Below are 14,147 nucleotides of genomic sequence, written 5' to 3' on the forward strand. Positions count from 1 at the left end.
CTCTGAGACTCCTTAAACGCGTATATATAAAAAAATGGTGTATGCGTCAATCTGCATATGTTTATAAACCTTCTAATTTATATTTAAGAAAAAATATTTTATAATATATATACATTTGAACATGCATTAATTGCACAAAGTAATTATATCACTTTTATAAAAATAACATAGCTTACTGATGATATTATTTTATCCAACTATATAATATTAATATAACTCAAAATAATTAGATCAAACAAATTAAAATTAAAAAGCAAGATAAAAAATGATATTTTTAAGTAACCAAATTTAATCGACTATATCTTGAGGACTTTTAATTGGAAATTTTAACTCAAAAGACAAAATTCAATATTAAAATATATCAAATGTATAAGAAAAATCTTCAATTATAAACAAGTAGATAAACGTGCTCATTTTATATGAGATATAAGTATAAAGAAATATTGAAACTGATAACACGATATTTTATTTTGATTTCTTTCTAAAAATACAAAACTGCAGATTGTTTTATATTTAATATATATTAATTTTCTATTTACGACTGTGTGCAAAAGATAAAGGATTTCCGAGAACGCAGATGCGTCAATTTATCAATTCAAGGAAGTTAATAACAATCTTGAAAGAACCAAGTGTTGCTGGATCACACAATCATAACTTTCATAAAATTATATGCGTGCATTCCGATAAGGGCAGCCTGCTTTTACGGGTACACCCGAGGCGCCGTAATGCGCCAAGGGCATTACGGCATGAATACCAATAGATAAACACGGCCGATACTTTTTTTCGAGGGTCATCCTCGCGCGAGAAGAATTCGTCGTCCAGGCACGGATTCTCTCTCCGCGAAAACCAGACAGACGGCAATAGGTTCCCCTTATTTGTATTCTGCGGGGGAGAGAACCGCGTGGTGGTAGGCTGCCACAAGGTAGAGAATCGCAAAAGAACCCGTACAGATAAGGCAGGCTCACCTTGGCGGAGAGGCTGGTCTATAAAAGAGACGGACGCACCTCGCGACCCGATCAAACCGTATCAAAATGTCTCGTCCGATCGTCGTCGCCATCGTCGCGATCATCGCGTTCCTGCAGGCGTCCTCCGCCATCGACATCTCCCAGACCAAGAATATCCAGATCCAGCTCTCCGACGAGGATATCGTACCGAACACAGCGTTGGTGAGTATCAATAATATCTCTGAAAAAATTAATAGTGATATCTGTGAATATTCGTGTAAATTAAATCTAAGCTTCACTCTTTTTGCAAGTATAAAATATATAAATTATAAAACATATATAATGCGATGCGGATTCTTACTTCTCTCACTTTTTAGACTCTTTGACGAATTTCATGTCTTAAAGAGAAATTTTTGATAGCTTATTGTTAGTTTTTTAATGCTCAGTTTTTTATAATTTTATAAATCCATTATATATAATACATATATTTATTTATCTTCGAAAATGTAAATATTTTGTTTTTTAACAAAATAGATCATCTGAGAAAGCATTTCAAAAATTAATTCACTGAATATTTTACTGTTTTATGCGTACCTTGTGTTAGAAAGAAATTACTGCAAAATATCGTAGAGGAGAAAATATTATACATTTTTTTATGTAATTATTGAAAAAAATATGTATGTCTTATGTTTTATCTATACAGAAAAGTTTGACGCCCAATACATATGCCGCTGGATTCATCGGAAATATCGAGATTGGAAGACGATATAACGAAGAAACGATTTTCCGTCGAGTAGCCGAGTTTAACAATCCAACAAACAATGTTCAGTCAAGTACTCTAACGCTGACTGTCAATAATGGTAAGAAAATATTGAAAAAATAAATATAATTTATAATTATAAATATAATTTATATAATGTGAGAACACATTAAGTACACCATGTTCCCAAAAACTGAACAGACAGTTACTGATGAGAAAAAAATTTATATTAAAAGATATTATAAGCATATGTAGCTGAAACCTTAATTTATCATTTTTTAAACAAACAACTGTTGATTTTGACTATTTTATGCACAGGAATCCTTCATTACATTAGTGTAGTGAATGAGAGTGGCAGCTATGCGGTTGTATGCGATGAACCGAACACTCTGGGATCATCCAGGGGCAAGATCAACATTCGCGCCTCTGCGAATACGAAATCCTATCTCACAATAGTCGCGGCAGTCCATTAAGTAAGCATCTGCAAAAAAGTACAATAGACATTTATTATTATAACTCACACATTATAACGGAAAAATAAAAAAATATATTTGTTTCTCGCAAAGAGATTTATCAATTGTAATAAGAAAACTTTTATACATTCCCACTGTATCCTGTATCCTGTTTTGCACAAAAATTAAGTCTTCGATAAGACAACAATAATTAATCACTATCAGTTACTTCATAATTAACTTTACTCTATTCTTACATCGAAAAGCTAATTCTTTTTTATCTCTTATCTTTATCAATTTTATCGAAAATATAAAGATAAATATATAATTAGCTTCTAATTGATTGATTGATTCTTCTAATTTTCGTAAAAGGCAGCTAAAAATAAATAACAAAAGCACGATATATAATAAATATTACGTAACGAGTAATTCTTCATTCGGACTAATTCTTCATGTAGCTCACGTATTCGTTCGTGAGCATCGTAACACGAGACGAATGCAAATTTGTCACTATTTTCGTGACATTGTGTGACATAATTTTATAAAACATTTTTTTGCGAATAAACAATTCGTACAAAAATTTTTACCCTAAAAAGTAGGATCTATTTGAAATAGATTTGTGTATATATAGTAAAAGATACACATGAAAATAAATATTTAATTTCAGAGATGCACTCTATAAAATTGACTTTCTCTCGGGATATTATAAATATTTAAAATATTTCTCCCTCTGTGATATATATTTTTATCTCCTTCTCTCTAAGGAGATATCTGCAGTCTCTCTCTCTCTCTCTTTCTCTTTCTCAAAACTTAATAAGATGCACCTTACATCGCGTAAAAATTCTTGTCCGAAACGAAGAGTGTCGTAAAGTTTATTTGTATTTCTCGTTTTATCGTCGAGTTCGCAAGCAAGCAAATTAAGGACTATAGAACTAAAAGACATCCCGCCGAACCAGCTCATTAATGCGTCATCCAAGATTTGCCTCTTGAGTCGTTTTCTTATTTGCCCCGCTAAATATGCAAAACAGACGCACCTCGTCGTGGAACGAATTCTTATTCCTCTCTTTACAATTGAGCGTAATTTAAGAATCATCGACATTCGATAATATCTTTTGAAATATTCCCTTTCGATTAAAAGAATGAAAAAAACAACTATTTTTCTCACGATATACATTGTCTAATTAATTGCATCCATATCTTGTAATCATAATAATTTTTCTTATCGATTAATTATTTCGCAACACTTTAAAAAGCTCATATTTATAATCTTAGATATATTTTATTTATTATAAATGTATCCGCACATTTTACGTTCACCATATAAATTACAAACCACAATTACTAACAAATTGTCACTATATTATCGTTTCCTGTCCGTTGTACGTCTACATTTCGACTGTCTGATGAAAATGACCCTACATCTATTCGGACTCGTTAATAATGCATTGTTAAGAGTACGGCAAGTAATAATTTTTTTTTAGTAGCAGCAAAGTTTTTTTTATAGCAACGCAAAAAAATTGACAAGCTGCAGACGTTCCCACGCGTCTTCTGAAATTTTCAACTTGGCTCGTTTCGTGTATCATCACGACCTCATGGACGTATAAGAAATTTTTTTCCTATACATGCCCGCGGTTACAACTCTTCATGTAAGAAGCTTTCAATAACGAAAGGGAGGAAAAAGAAACGAAAATACGAGTCGATGAACTTCGAATAGTCTCGTTTACGTGCGCTCGCTATTTTATAATTTATTCATCGTGAACCCTTTTGTCGCAGAACACGTTATTCGCGCACGAGACGATAATAATAAGTGCATATGTTCGTTCTCTGGTTGTGCTGTAATATTTATGACGATGCCAATGTACCTTTCGTGTTTTGAGAATTTCGTCGGAGGCATGCGTGATAATGGGATTTCGAAAGTGGGGATGATATCGCATCGGAACCCATAGAAAGATCAGTGTCCCTTCGGCCATGGATCGTCCAAACGAATATAACGGTGTTCTTCCTTTCGTATTATAGTTAATAATTTTTCAATCATAGTTTTTTTCTGTAAAATAACAATTCAAAATTAATCGAAATTCTATTTAATTAACTATTTAATTTCTATTTAAATATTTATACATTTTCGGTAGATTTTCAATTGTCAAAATATTCTTCCATATATTTTTCTTCTATATAAAATTTATTAAAATAGATCACATGTACAAAAATATTGATAGAATTAAAATTCTGTTTCTTTCGGGAAATTATACTTTGTTGATCTTATAAATATGTATAATTAATTTAATTTAAAAAATTAAGATATTTATATCGAGAATCGTTGATATTCGGATGAAAGATTTAATTACATCAAGATTTCATTGATAATATCATAATTAATTAAACAGATATGGAATGGGCAATCGGTCTAAATCGCAGCATGTTAGGAATTGTTGGTCTGTGGCCGCGGGATAGCAAAAATTCACGTAAAGCGTTATTATCAAAAGTTCGATTGCTATTTAATGTCATCACATTAGTCTTCATACTTACAATACCAGCTTTAATGTCACTGATAAGGGTGTGGGGTGATATGATTCTGGTGATAGATAATTTGCAATACACTCTACCTTTGTTGATTACGGTATTGAAAATCTCCATCATATTGTGTAACAAAAAGGGTACATATTATTCGATCAATTGCATATTTATCTGGATTTCTAATTTCTTTTATTTTTTTCTTTGCACCATTTTATTCATATGCAAATGAGAAAATTCCCTAACTTTTTTTTAAAACAAATCTTAATAAAAATGCAATAAAATAAAATTATAAAATTAATTAATAAAATAAAATTGCAATAATTTTTCTCTTGAAAATAAATCATTAAATATCACACATATCAATATAAACCCTTTTTTTGTAGCTCTAACGTCGCTAATCGACATGATCATAAAAGACTGGATAAAAGCGAAGATGAAAGAGGAACGAAGAATCATGTTGAAACGAGCCAAAAACACTCGCGTGCTCACCTTATGCGGAGCAATGATGATACTCTTCACGTTGCTGATCACGATTCCCACTTTATTGTTCGGATTCACGCTCAGGCATATAACAAATCTCACCGATCCTGGCAAACCCTTGATTATCCAAGCGTACTACTTGCACGATGTATCCAAGAGTCCGCATTTCGAGCTGACGTTTCTGATACAAGCGATCTCGCTGACCTTATCCGGTCTCTCTTACACGGGAATTGACAATTTTCTTGGACTACTGACCTTACACATATGTGGCCAGATAGAGAATCTGCATCTGCGACTAATGAATCTGAGAAATAATCCGAATTTCAAGGCAGCTTTAAAGTTCAACGTCAAAGATCACATTCGATTGATCAGGTTCTCATAACAATTATACATTAATTATAGTTATAAAATTAATTGAAATATTATTGATGAATTAATACTGCAGCAAACTCTGATTATACGTTGATTATTATACAAAGATATGATATTTAAGCAAATATATATTTTATAAACAATATTATTTATAAAATTTCATTATTTTCTATTATAGATCTACCCAAGTCCTCGATGACATATTCAATTTAATGCTGCTTGGCCTATTCTTTTTCTTTGGCATATTATTCTGTCTTCAAGGATTTTTAATCATTAATGTAAGTAAATAGAACAGCATGATTTTATTATATATATATGTCAATAATGTGCAACGTGTTTCTGCAAAGATATAGTAAGCTGTAAGATGCATTTATCAAATCAATATCGTTTCATAAACGTTTCGCTATTTACTAGCATTTTTCGTACGATGGTTTTCGAGTATAAAATAAATTCAATTTATAATAATTTAGGTGGTTAATAAAGAAGGTCAGTTATCATTTCTGCAATTAACTTCATATATCTTAGCAACTGTATGTGTCTTAATGCATACGTGTCTTTACTGTGCGGTCGGTGAATTTCTCGTGAGTCAAGTAAGTAAAATAATGATAATATATAGATTCTATACACATGATAATATATAGATGATAATTTGTAAAAGTAAATTTTTTTAGAATTTTTATAACTATCAATGAATCAATTTAAATGTGTGTGTATGTATGTATATGTGTATATATATATATATATATATATATATATATATTTTATATAAATATATAAATATTTTTTCAGTCTGAAAAGATACATCACGTCATGTATGAATATGTGTGGTATAATTTGGAGCCAAAAACAGCGAGAAATTTAATATTAATCATGCTCCGTGCGAAAAAACCGCTCTACATTACAGCGGGAAAAATCTTTCCAATGACGATGGCGACATTTTGCAACGTAAGTTATTTATAATAGAAAATATATTGTATATAATATATATTCTCTTTTTTACTTTAACTTACATCTTGAAATAATAGCCTTATCAATATCATTGAACATACATATTATATAATTTTTTATGATACTTATTCCAAAATGATTAGAATAAGTTTATCATAAAATTAGTAAATTAAAATTTTTCTTGTTCTCAATTTTCATTAAAAAATTAAATATTTTAGTTACTTAAAACATCAGCAGGCTATATATCCGTGTTACTTGCCAATCGAGAATGACGATAATAAAATTAGAGCTCAAGTTAATACATAATCGATAGTTTAGTATATGTCATTATAATGTAAAATTAAAAATTAAATTATTTGTACAAACATATACTATAGTATACAAAAAGGGAAATATATATAAAATATTAGAATACAATCTTCATATATTATTGATCATATTTATTGATCGATTGCATCGATTATCGATCATACGGAATAAAAAGATAGAAGGCAAATACAATTATATACAATAATATTTTTGTAAGTATATTACTTTCTTATACATACTCAGTTATTTTTTTATTTTATTTCGTCCGTTTTCGAAGCAATAAATCTCCTTTGGGTTTCAATTTACTATCAAGGATTTGTTGTCTTCTTTGTTCCTTTTCTTTTTGCATTTTAGCATGTCTCTCAACAGCATAATCTACCTCTCCTACCAATTTGACAATTTTTGCCTGAGAGAAAACAATAAAAATATAAAATCAAAATTGATAAAAAAATTAATAAAAATCTCAATTTGTTTCATATACCGCATAATCACGTTGTTTATCTAAGCGTGCTTTCTGTCTTATCCCAAGAGGGGTAGGTCTTCCATCTTTAAATGTGTAATCTGGTAAATTAGTCAGTGGACCAAACTTATTTGGATTGTCTGTTAATTTACGTCTAAAGATAAACAAATATAAATTAATATTAATGTCATAAAAATAACATTGAATCAGTAGATTAATTAAAAAAAAATTATTTTATTAATATTTTTTAAAGTTCTAGGAATAATTTAGGAATACTTATTTTAAATATTGGATATTACACACAGAACAATACATATTATATAATGTTCTATATGTTTGAGCAAGTGTAAGCAAATACATACTTTGCTCTCCATTTCTGGTCCAAATATCTCACACAAGACTGATGAAATCCATTAACCAGAATATTATAATCTGCAATAAAAAATTAAGTTAATATTAAATTATTATTAAATATATTAACTATTACATATATATTAATATTTAATAGCTAATATATATATATATATATATATATATAACTAAATATATTATTAATAAATTATTAAATATATTAACAATGAGATATATTCCTAAATTAATATATAATTACTTATTATAGAAATTTATTTACGAATTGTCCTAAAATTGATAACGAATGAGTGCAACAGGAATAGTCGAAAGAATAAATGAAAGAATTATAATGGCATGATTTTTTTTTCTTGTGTAATAATACTAACTTAAATGTTGTTTGACATGAAGTATTGCTCCAACAGTCGTCCTTATATTCAACATTATATTGATTTGATGGAACAATTAAAAAATTTCTATTTCTTATTTAGGTTATCTCTCTTGTTTGAGACAACCCTTTTGATTCAAGTCACGGTAGATGTCACTATGGTCACACTCAATGATACCAACATAAATTATTTTTTTCAACATTCTCTATTTTCCTTATTTTAGGCGGGAAAAATATATCTATACAAAATATAAAATAAAATATACATAAAAAGAATAATTATATATTTATATGTAAGACAATTTTGATATTTAATAAAATGACATTAGAAAAGTCAACCTTTTATTAAATATCTATTATACATTATATTTACAATATGAATTAATTATGTACGTTAATAAATCTATTGTACAATTAGGTTTGTACACCCGGAACCCGATATAAAAATTCACCATCAGCATCATAATAACAATCGTTGATTCGATAAGTCATGCCAGGCTTATAAAGATTCTTTGTGATCTTTATTGGCTTAGCATAGTTACATTCAGTATCACTCTTTTTATTCCAGATTTTAATACTTGTGCCTACCAAGTCTTCATCTACCTCAACAATATTAAAACGATTATCTTCCTTTTCAGAAATTTTAGAAACGCTTTTGTTAGATTTTTGTACAATTTCTGTATTCTTTTCCATGCTAATTATTGTATTATTAGATGCAGCTTGCATCTCCTGACTAACATCCATCTGTTTCCTGTACAGATTTAATAATGTGATACCTTCTTCTGGAGATTCCTTTTGTATATCTTCTAGTTTCACTTTTACAAATTCTTTGAATGTAAATAACTTCTCTCTTTCCTTTTTCTTATCAAATGACGGTATATCATGTTTCTCTAAATCTGTATGTGAGTTTAATGCAAGAGACTGTCTCTTATTAAATGTGAATTCCTCTGAATTTTTAATAGCAACAGAATTATTCTTATCAGTCTTGTTATCTGTTATCAATAAATTCTGACTTTTATTAGAGTGAGCAAACGCGTCTTCTATTTTGTGTGAATTATCCTCTTGTGATAATAATTTTTTATTATCTGATTTTTCATTTAGGTACGACTGTATAATATTAGAAAACAATTGACTCTTTGGTTTTTTAAATTTTGGTTTAGGTGGAACAAATTGTTTTGCCAATGATTCTCTGTCCGTCAAGATAATCTTCCTGTTCTTAAATTTCATCAGGTGTTCACTGAGTCTGGGACTTACTGGAAGTTTTCCAGCACGAAATTTTTTCCAATTTTCCACAACTGTATTATCATATTGTAAAACACTTTCCACTAATTTTGGCGACCATTTAACAGACAAAATCTTTGATACTGACTCTGGTAAAACAGGGAAACTCTCACTAAGCCTCTCTACTGTCCATTCTTCAGGATTGGATTCATGTAATTTATGAATCAGTTCCTTCTCTGCAAATGTAAGAAAACGTGGATCTTCTTCTTTAAAATACTTCTGATAAACAATCTGTTGTTTAAGTCGTTCTTTGTTTTTCTGCATTTCCCTAAAAAAAAATATTATATCTTGTACTAAATTCATAGGATGTATCCTATTAAATACATATATATATATATATATATATATATATATAGCAAATTATTCTTATAATTGATATTAAATAATCATATCTTTAAGCAAATTTTAAATAGAAATTCAAATAGGCAAGTCAAATTTAAAATATATAAATTATATTCCATAAAAAAATATTATAATTATATATATTTTTATAATTAATTATATATAATTATAGCATAACACATCGAGTGTAGTATACAGAATTTTTTTACAAATAAATATACCTTTCATGCATTTTATGACTTTCGCCGACATTCATAAAATCTGCCTCGAATTCACCTAAATCTTCAATATCAATATCTTCAATATCCTGTTGATCCTGTTTCATTAGTTTCATTTTCGTACGAACTGCAGCGAGTGGTTTATCGTATTTCTTGCTAAACATTCTACGCAATAAAATCGTAAATACTTGACTTTGATTCATTGTAAAATTTGATAAATTCACGTGGTTTTTTTCTTGAATGCAAAACAATACTCGATCAGCTGTTACCATAGACTTTACACATTACACTAGATTGCTAACAACGATATTAAAAGTGACACAAGGGCAACCAATTGTGTTTAAAAGGGAGAAAAAAACCCTATAATATATATTTTTCTTTCGCTTTCTAACCTATTAATTATAACCTCTAGTTTTTTCCAGGCACATGTTATTACTCGATATTTCCGAGTGTTTTTGAAGAGGAAAAAGAGAAGTGTTAATAATATTTTCATAAAATAATTTTTATATGTAATTAATTGTGAACGCAATCTTTTTTCAAATCACACTCGTATGTTATGCATATTTTATATATTTTATATTTGTTTTCTTTCAATCTTGTAATTTTTTAATATATATATATAATATATTATAATTTATTTGTATATTTTATAATTTATTTATTATTATAATTTATTATATTATAATTACTATAATATATATACATATTTATACATATATTAAAAAATGATAAGATTGGCACTTATATATATATATATGTATAAAAGTGAAAAATCGTTTAATTATAAGAAACAATACAATAATTTTTAGATCATGCGGTTATCTCAATTGAAAAAACAAAGAGACCGAACATTGAGTGTGACTCTTCCCCATGTAATTAAAGATAAACAGGAAGTTGAACGTTTATTTACGGGTACTTTTTATGTAAAATTACCACGACAATCCAGTAGATCATGTCGTATTGTATTCTCTACTGCGGAAGAGAAAATGAAGAATTGCAAACTTGCAAAGGACAAAACAATCAATGGCAAGCGAATTTTTGTCAAACCGTTACATGCTGTTGTACTTAAAGAAGAAATCCAGAAAGTTAAAAGGAAGAAAGTTGTTATGCCCGAAATCAAATCTGAGATTAAAGTGACACAAACGTAAGAAAGTTATTAATTTCCACTTAAATCATAATTTATATAAATGACATTATTTATATTTTATTATATGCTTGTCTCAGGATATTTATCTCAAATATAGCAAATGGTATAAAATCACATGAAGTGAGAGGTGTCCTACCTGGATGTATTCATGTTACTTTATTAAAATCTTACAATAAAGACTTTAGGTATGTATATAATTTATTTAATTTTCTAATACTATTAATAATATGTTAGAGAATTTTGTCTTATATAACAATTTATATATTTGTGTTTATAGGAGTGCAATAGCTAAAATGGAAAATATTCAAGTAGCAGCAGAATACTTAAAGAATAAAAATAAGTGGCCTGTTTTGAAAGGACATAAAATATACTTGAAATCAGACACAAGAACAAAACATAAGAGAAAATCTTCTAATAGCACTTTAAAAATTTATGATGGAAACACAATAGAGGAACAGAAATTCGATACTAAAGCTCAGACTATATAAATAATAACAATGTAAAAACAGCCATTTAAATTGAATTAAAATACCTTATTTTTTAATTTAATTATTGTCGAAATTTTTATTTGAAATCTAAATTATCTTAAAAATTAAATTTCAATAAACTTTATATTTATATTTCTCTCATACATTTTTATTTCTAAAATTAATACAAAAAATGTATCAGTCTGGATAATATTAATTTGTTTTTGCATCACAGATAAAGATACGATACTTTTATCGTATTTAACTTTATAAGTTATAAGGTACTATCATATCAATGAATTTTATTTTGTATGCAATAATTTAAACATTCTTTTAAATTGTATTGCAAAAAAAGTATATTTTTTTTTTTTAATTATATCGATATTAATTTTTATAGTTATAACAAATATTATCAATTGTGTGTATGATATAAAATAATATTTCATTATTTGGAGAATAAAAATACATGAATGTCATGATTTTTTTGATAAATTAGTTTAATATATGTTAATTTAATTTTGCCACAATCGCAATACTTTGTCTTTTCCACCTGAAGCGACTCGTAGACCGTCTGGTGACCAATCAACTGCATAAATCTCATCTGCATGACCAGGTAGATCTTGACTTAACTTATTAGTTTTCATGTTCCAAACTATAAAAAAAGGTAATATAAAATATTACTGTAAACATTACTTCCAACTATACTTTAATTGTTAAATGTTTGCCTAATAGTACTTTATTTACCCTTTAAAGTTGAATCCGCACTGCCACTGACCAGCAGACGAGAATCAGCGCTCCATGCCAGTGAATAAACCGCTTGAACGTGACCTCTTAATGAGGCGATATACGTCCCGGTATTAGATTCCCACAATTTGATGGACTTATCGAAGGACGCAGATGCAATTATACGTCCATTCGGCGAAAACTTAACGTCATTTATAAGTTGTTGGTGACCCGTCATTCTTGCTGAAAGCAAAATATTTCAATAATATTTTCTTCCACAATACTTTGATTTAATTTTGAGATATAATATACCAATAGGTTTTTTCTCTTTCTCTGGCTTCCACAAGAATAATGTGAAATCGTCAGATCCAGAAACAAGTTTCTCTTCACCAACAGACTCATACTGAGTTCTTGCAAATTCCAATGGATTATTTGCAATTGATCCCAATTGCATAGGACCGGTCCTAAGCACATAATCGACATTCAAAGCTAAAGTGTTCACCCAATGAGCATGGCCTTCCAAAGTTCTACATAATACACCCTGAAATCAATGTAACATTTTACAAATGAAGTTGGATAATAGATAATTTTTACTATTGAGATACATACATCCTCTGCTCTCCATACTTTGATAGTTCTATCTTGAGAGGCAGAATAAATAAGACCACTACCACCCCATTTGATGCAAGTCACACTTTTTGTATGACCAGACAAAACACGACAAGTTTGTGCCCTCTTCGTGTCCCAAATTCGTATGTCACCATCCTTGGATGCGCTTGCTAAATGTACACATTCTAGATTCTTATGATAGGGCTCCCAACATAAGGATGTCACCCACATTTTATGTCCTGTCATAGCTTTTCCTGCATAAAAAAAAATGTTTTTTCTAAGAAACATGAAAACTTGACCAATGAAAGTTTGATCAACTAAATATAACTTTTCATTACCCATTTGTTTGCCAGTGTGAGGATCCCACAAATAAATTGATCCATTTTTGCATGCAGAAGCAAGTTTAGAACCGCAGGGTGACCAAGAAATACACAAGACCCAATGTCTGTGTCCCTGACAGGTATAGTGAGGTGTTTGTGTGTGGATATCCCAGAATCTTACTGTTGTATCACCGGAACCACTAGCTAAATGCTTGCCATCTGGTGAAAAAGCAACAGATATAACGGCTTCTTTGTGCCCTATTAACAAATAAAAAATACTTATTAAATATTTTGCTAAATTTTTAAATATACCAATGTAGTTATGCAAAATTATCATTAACAACCTTCCAAAGACCCGGTACATCTCGTAACAGCTCTGACTTTGAATACTGCTTGTGGTTGATAGACAATTTCTACAACATCTTCACTGATGTTAAAGTCTTCGCCTACAAATTTCTCCAACGTATCTGTGACCTCTACATTATTCACATAAAAGGCCAAAGGCAAAGATTCCTCTTGCTGCAGCAGAGCATTGCAAATATCTTGTAATTTATTTACAGTTACATTGACTGGCAACTCTATCAGACCACCAGATAGAACTTCACCAGTGTCTGATTTAAAACGAGAAGCAACTATCTTGATTTCAGTATCCTCTAAAGTAGTATCGTTCTCGTCGAGCTTTCTTTTAGTCATCTTTATAAAATCAATGCAAAGAGACACTGAAATTATTAATTAATTATTAAATATATAAAGAACATTACATGTATTTATACATAATTTCAAAATCATTTATTATAAATAAAACTGGATTACATAAGATTACTTACGTTTGTGTTAATAAAATGTAAATAAAATTATTTTCTTATTATTTTATATATTTATTTTACATATATATATTCTCAAAATATATAAATTTATTTAAATAAGTTTATGCTGAAATACACGTGTTTTTCTCATTTCACAGCTGACAGATAAACGAGGAACACACACCTTGCATAGGCGCATAAGCGTAAACATAAGAATCTTGATTGGTCTATTAACGTATGCATAAGAAATTCAACCAAT

General features: G+C 29.0%; 6 protein-coding genes across 7 annotated transcripts; 3 read left to right on the plus strand and 3 right to left on the minus strand.

Annotated features, from left to right (window-relative positions):
- Positions 1 to 1,002: 1,002 nt before the first annotated feature.
- LOC114944161 (uncharacterized) lies at positions 1,003 to 2,277 on the plus strand. The gene is made up of 3 exons (XM_029319946.2): positions 1,003 to 1,166; positions 1,648 to 1,804; positions 2,023 to 2,277. The coding sequence occupies exons 1-3, from the start codon at positions 1,032 to 1,034 to the stop codon at positions 2,175 to 2,177; spliced, it is 447 nt and encodes a 148-aa protein (XP_029175779.1). The 5' UTR covers positions 1,003 to 1,031; the 3' UTR covers positions 2,178 to 2,277.
- A 2,256-nt stretch (positions 2,278 to 4,533) lies between these two features.
- LOC114944207 (odorant receptor Or2-like) lies at positions 4,534 to 6,772 on the plus strand. The gene is made up of 6 exons (XM_029320003.2): positions 4,534 to 4,810; positions 5,054 to 5,522; positions 5,701 to 5,800; positions 5,993 to 6,112; positions 6,312 to 6,467; positions 6,689 to 6,772. Exons 1-6 carry the CDS (start codon positions 4,543 to 4,545, stop codon positions 6,740 to 6,742), a joined length of 1,167 nt encoding a protein of 388 aa, XP_029175836.2. The 5' UTR covers positions 4,534 to 4,542; the 3' UTR covers positions 6,743 to 6,772.
- Positions 6,773 to 6,895: 123 nt separating this feature from the next.
- On the minus strand, positions 6,896 to 8,151 carry mRpL52 (mitochondrial ribosomal protein L52). The gene is made up of 4 exons (XM_029320002.2): positions 7,977 to 8,151; positions 7,602 to 7,671; positions 7,261 to 7,393; positions 6,896 to 7,185 (listed from the first exon to the last, which is right to left on the minus strand). The coding sequence occupies exons 1-4, from the start codon at positions 8,029 to 8,031 to the stop codon at positions 7,036 to 7,038; spliced, it is 408 nt and encodes a 135-aa protein (XP_029175835.1). The 5' UTR covers positions 8,032 to 8,151; the 3' UTR covers positions 6,896 to 7,035.
- Positions 8,152 to 8,285: 134 nt separating this feature from the next.
- LOC114944059 (uncharacterized) lies at positions 8,286 to 10,098 on the minus strand. The gene is made up of 2 exons (XM_029319781.2): positions 9,820 to 10,098; positions 8,286 to 9,524 (listed from the first exon to the last, which is right to left on the minus strand). Exons 1-2 carry the CDS (start codon positions 10,086 to 10,088, stop codon positions 8,390 to 8,392), a joined length of 1,404 nt encoding a protein of 467 aa, XP_029175614.1. The 5' UTR covers positions 10,089 to 10,098; the 3' UTR covers positions 8,286 to 8,389.
- A 98-nt stretch (positions 10,099 to 10,196) lies between these two features.
- Positions 10,197 to 11,512, plus strand: LOC114944060 (uncharacterized). Of its 2 annotated transcripts, none has more exons than XM_029319782.2 (4): positions 10,197 to 10,365; positions 10,626 to 10,960; positions 11,041 to 11,148; positions 11,241 to 11,512. In XM_029319782.2, the coding sequence occupies exons 2-4, from the start codon at positions 10,629 to 10,631 to the stop codon at positions 11,449 to 11,451; spliced, it is 651 nt and encodes a 216-aa protein (XP_029175615.2). In that variant the 5' UTR covers positions 10,197 to 10,365; positions 10,626 to 10,628; the 3' UTR covers positions 11,452 to 11,512. The 2 variants fall into 2 exon arrangements, with proteins under 2 accessions (XP_029175615.2, XP_029175616.2); XM_029319783.2 differs by having other exon boundaries at positions 10,197 to 10,292.
- Positions 11,513 to 11,639: 127 nt separating this feature from the next.
- On the minus strand, positions 11,640 to 14,068 carry Nle (notchless protein homolog 1). Its single transcript, XM_029319926.2, has 7 exons — positions 13,910 to 14,068; positions 13,427 to 13,801; positions 13,101 to 13,340; positions 12,763 to 13,016; positions 12,466 to 12,694; positions 12,175 to 12,396; positions 11,640 to 12,082 (listed from the first exon to the last, which is right to left on the minus strand). Exons 2-7 carry the CDS (start codon positions 13,773 to 13,775, stop codon positions 11,943 to 11,945), a joined length of 1,434 nt encoding a protein of 477 aa, XP_029175759.1. The 5' UTR covers positions 13,776 to 13,801; positions 13,910 to 14,068; the 3' UTR covers positions 11,640 to 11,942.
- Between the last annotated feature and the right edge of the window lie 79 nt (positions 14,069 to 14,147).

Source organism: Nylanderia fulva, unplaced genomic scaffold, assembly GCF_048542155.1.
Source record: "Nylanderia fulva isolate GAGA-0341 unplaced genomic scaffold, ASM4854215v1 Scaffold20, whole genome shotgun sequence".
Classification (NCBI taxonomy): domain Eukaryota; kingdom Metazoa; phylum Arthropoda; class Insecta; order Hymenoptera; family Formicidae; genus Nylanderia; species Nylanderia fulva.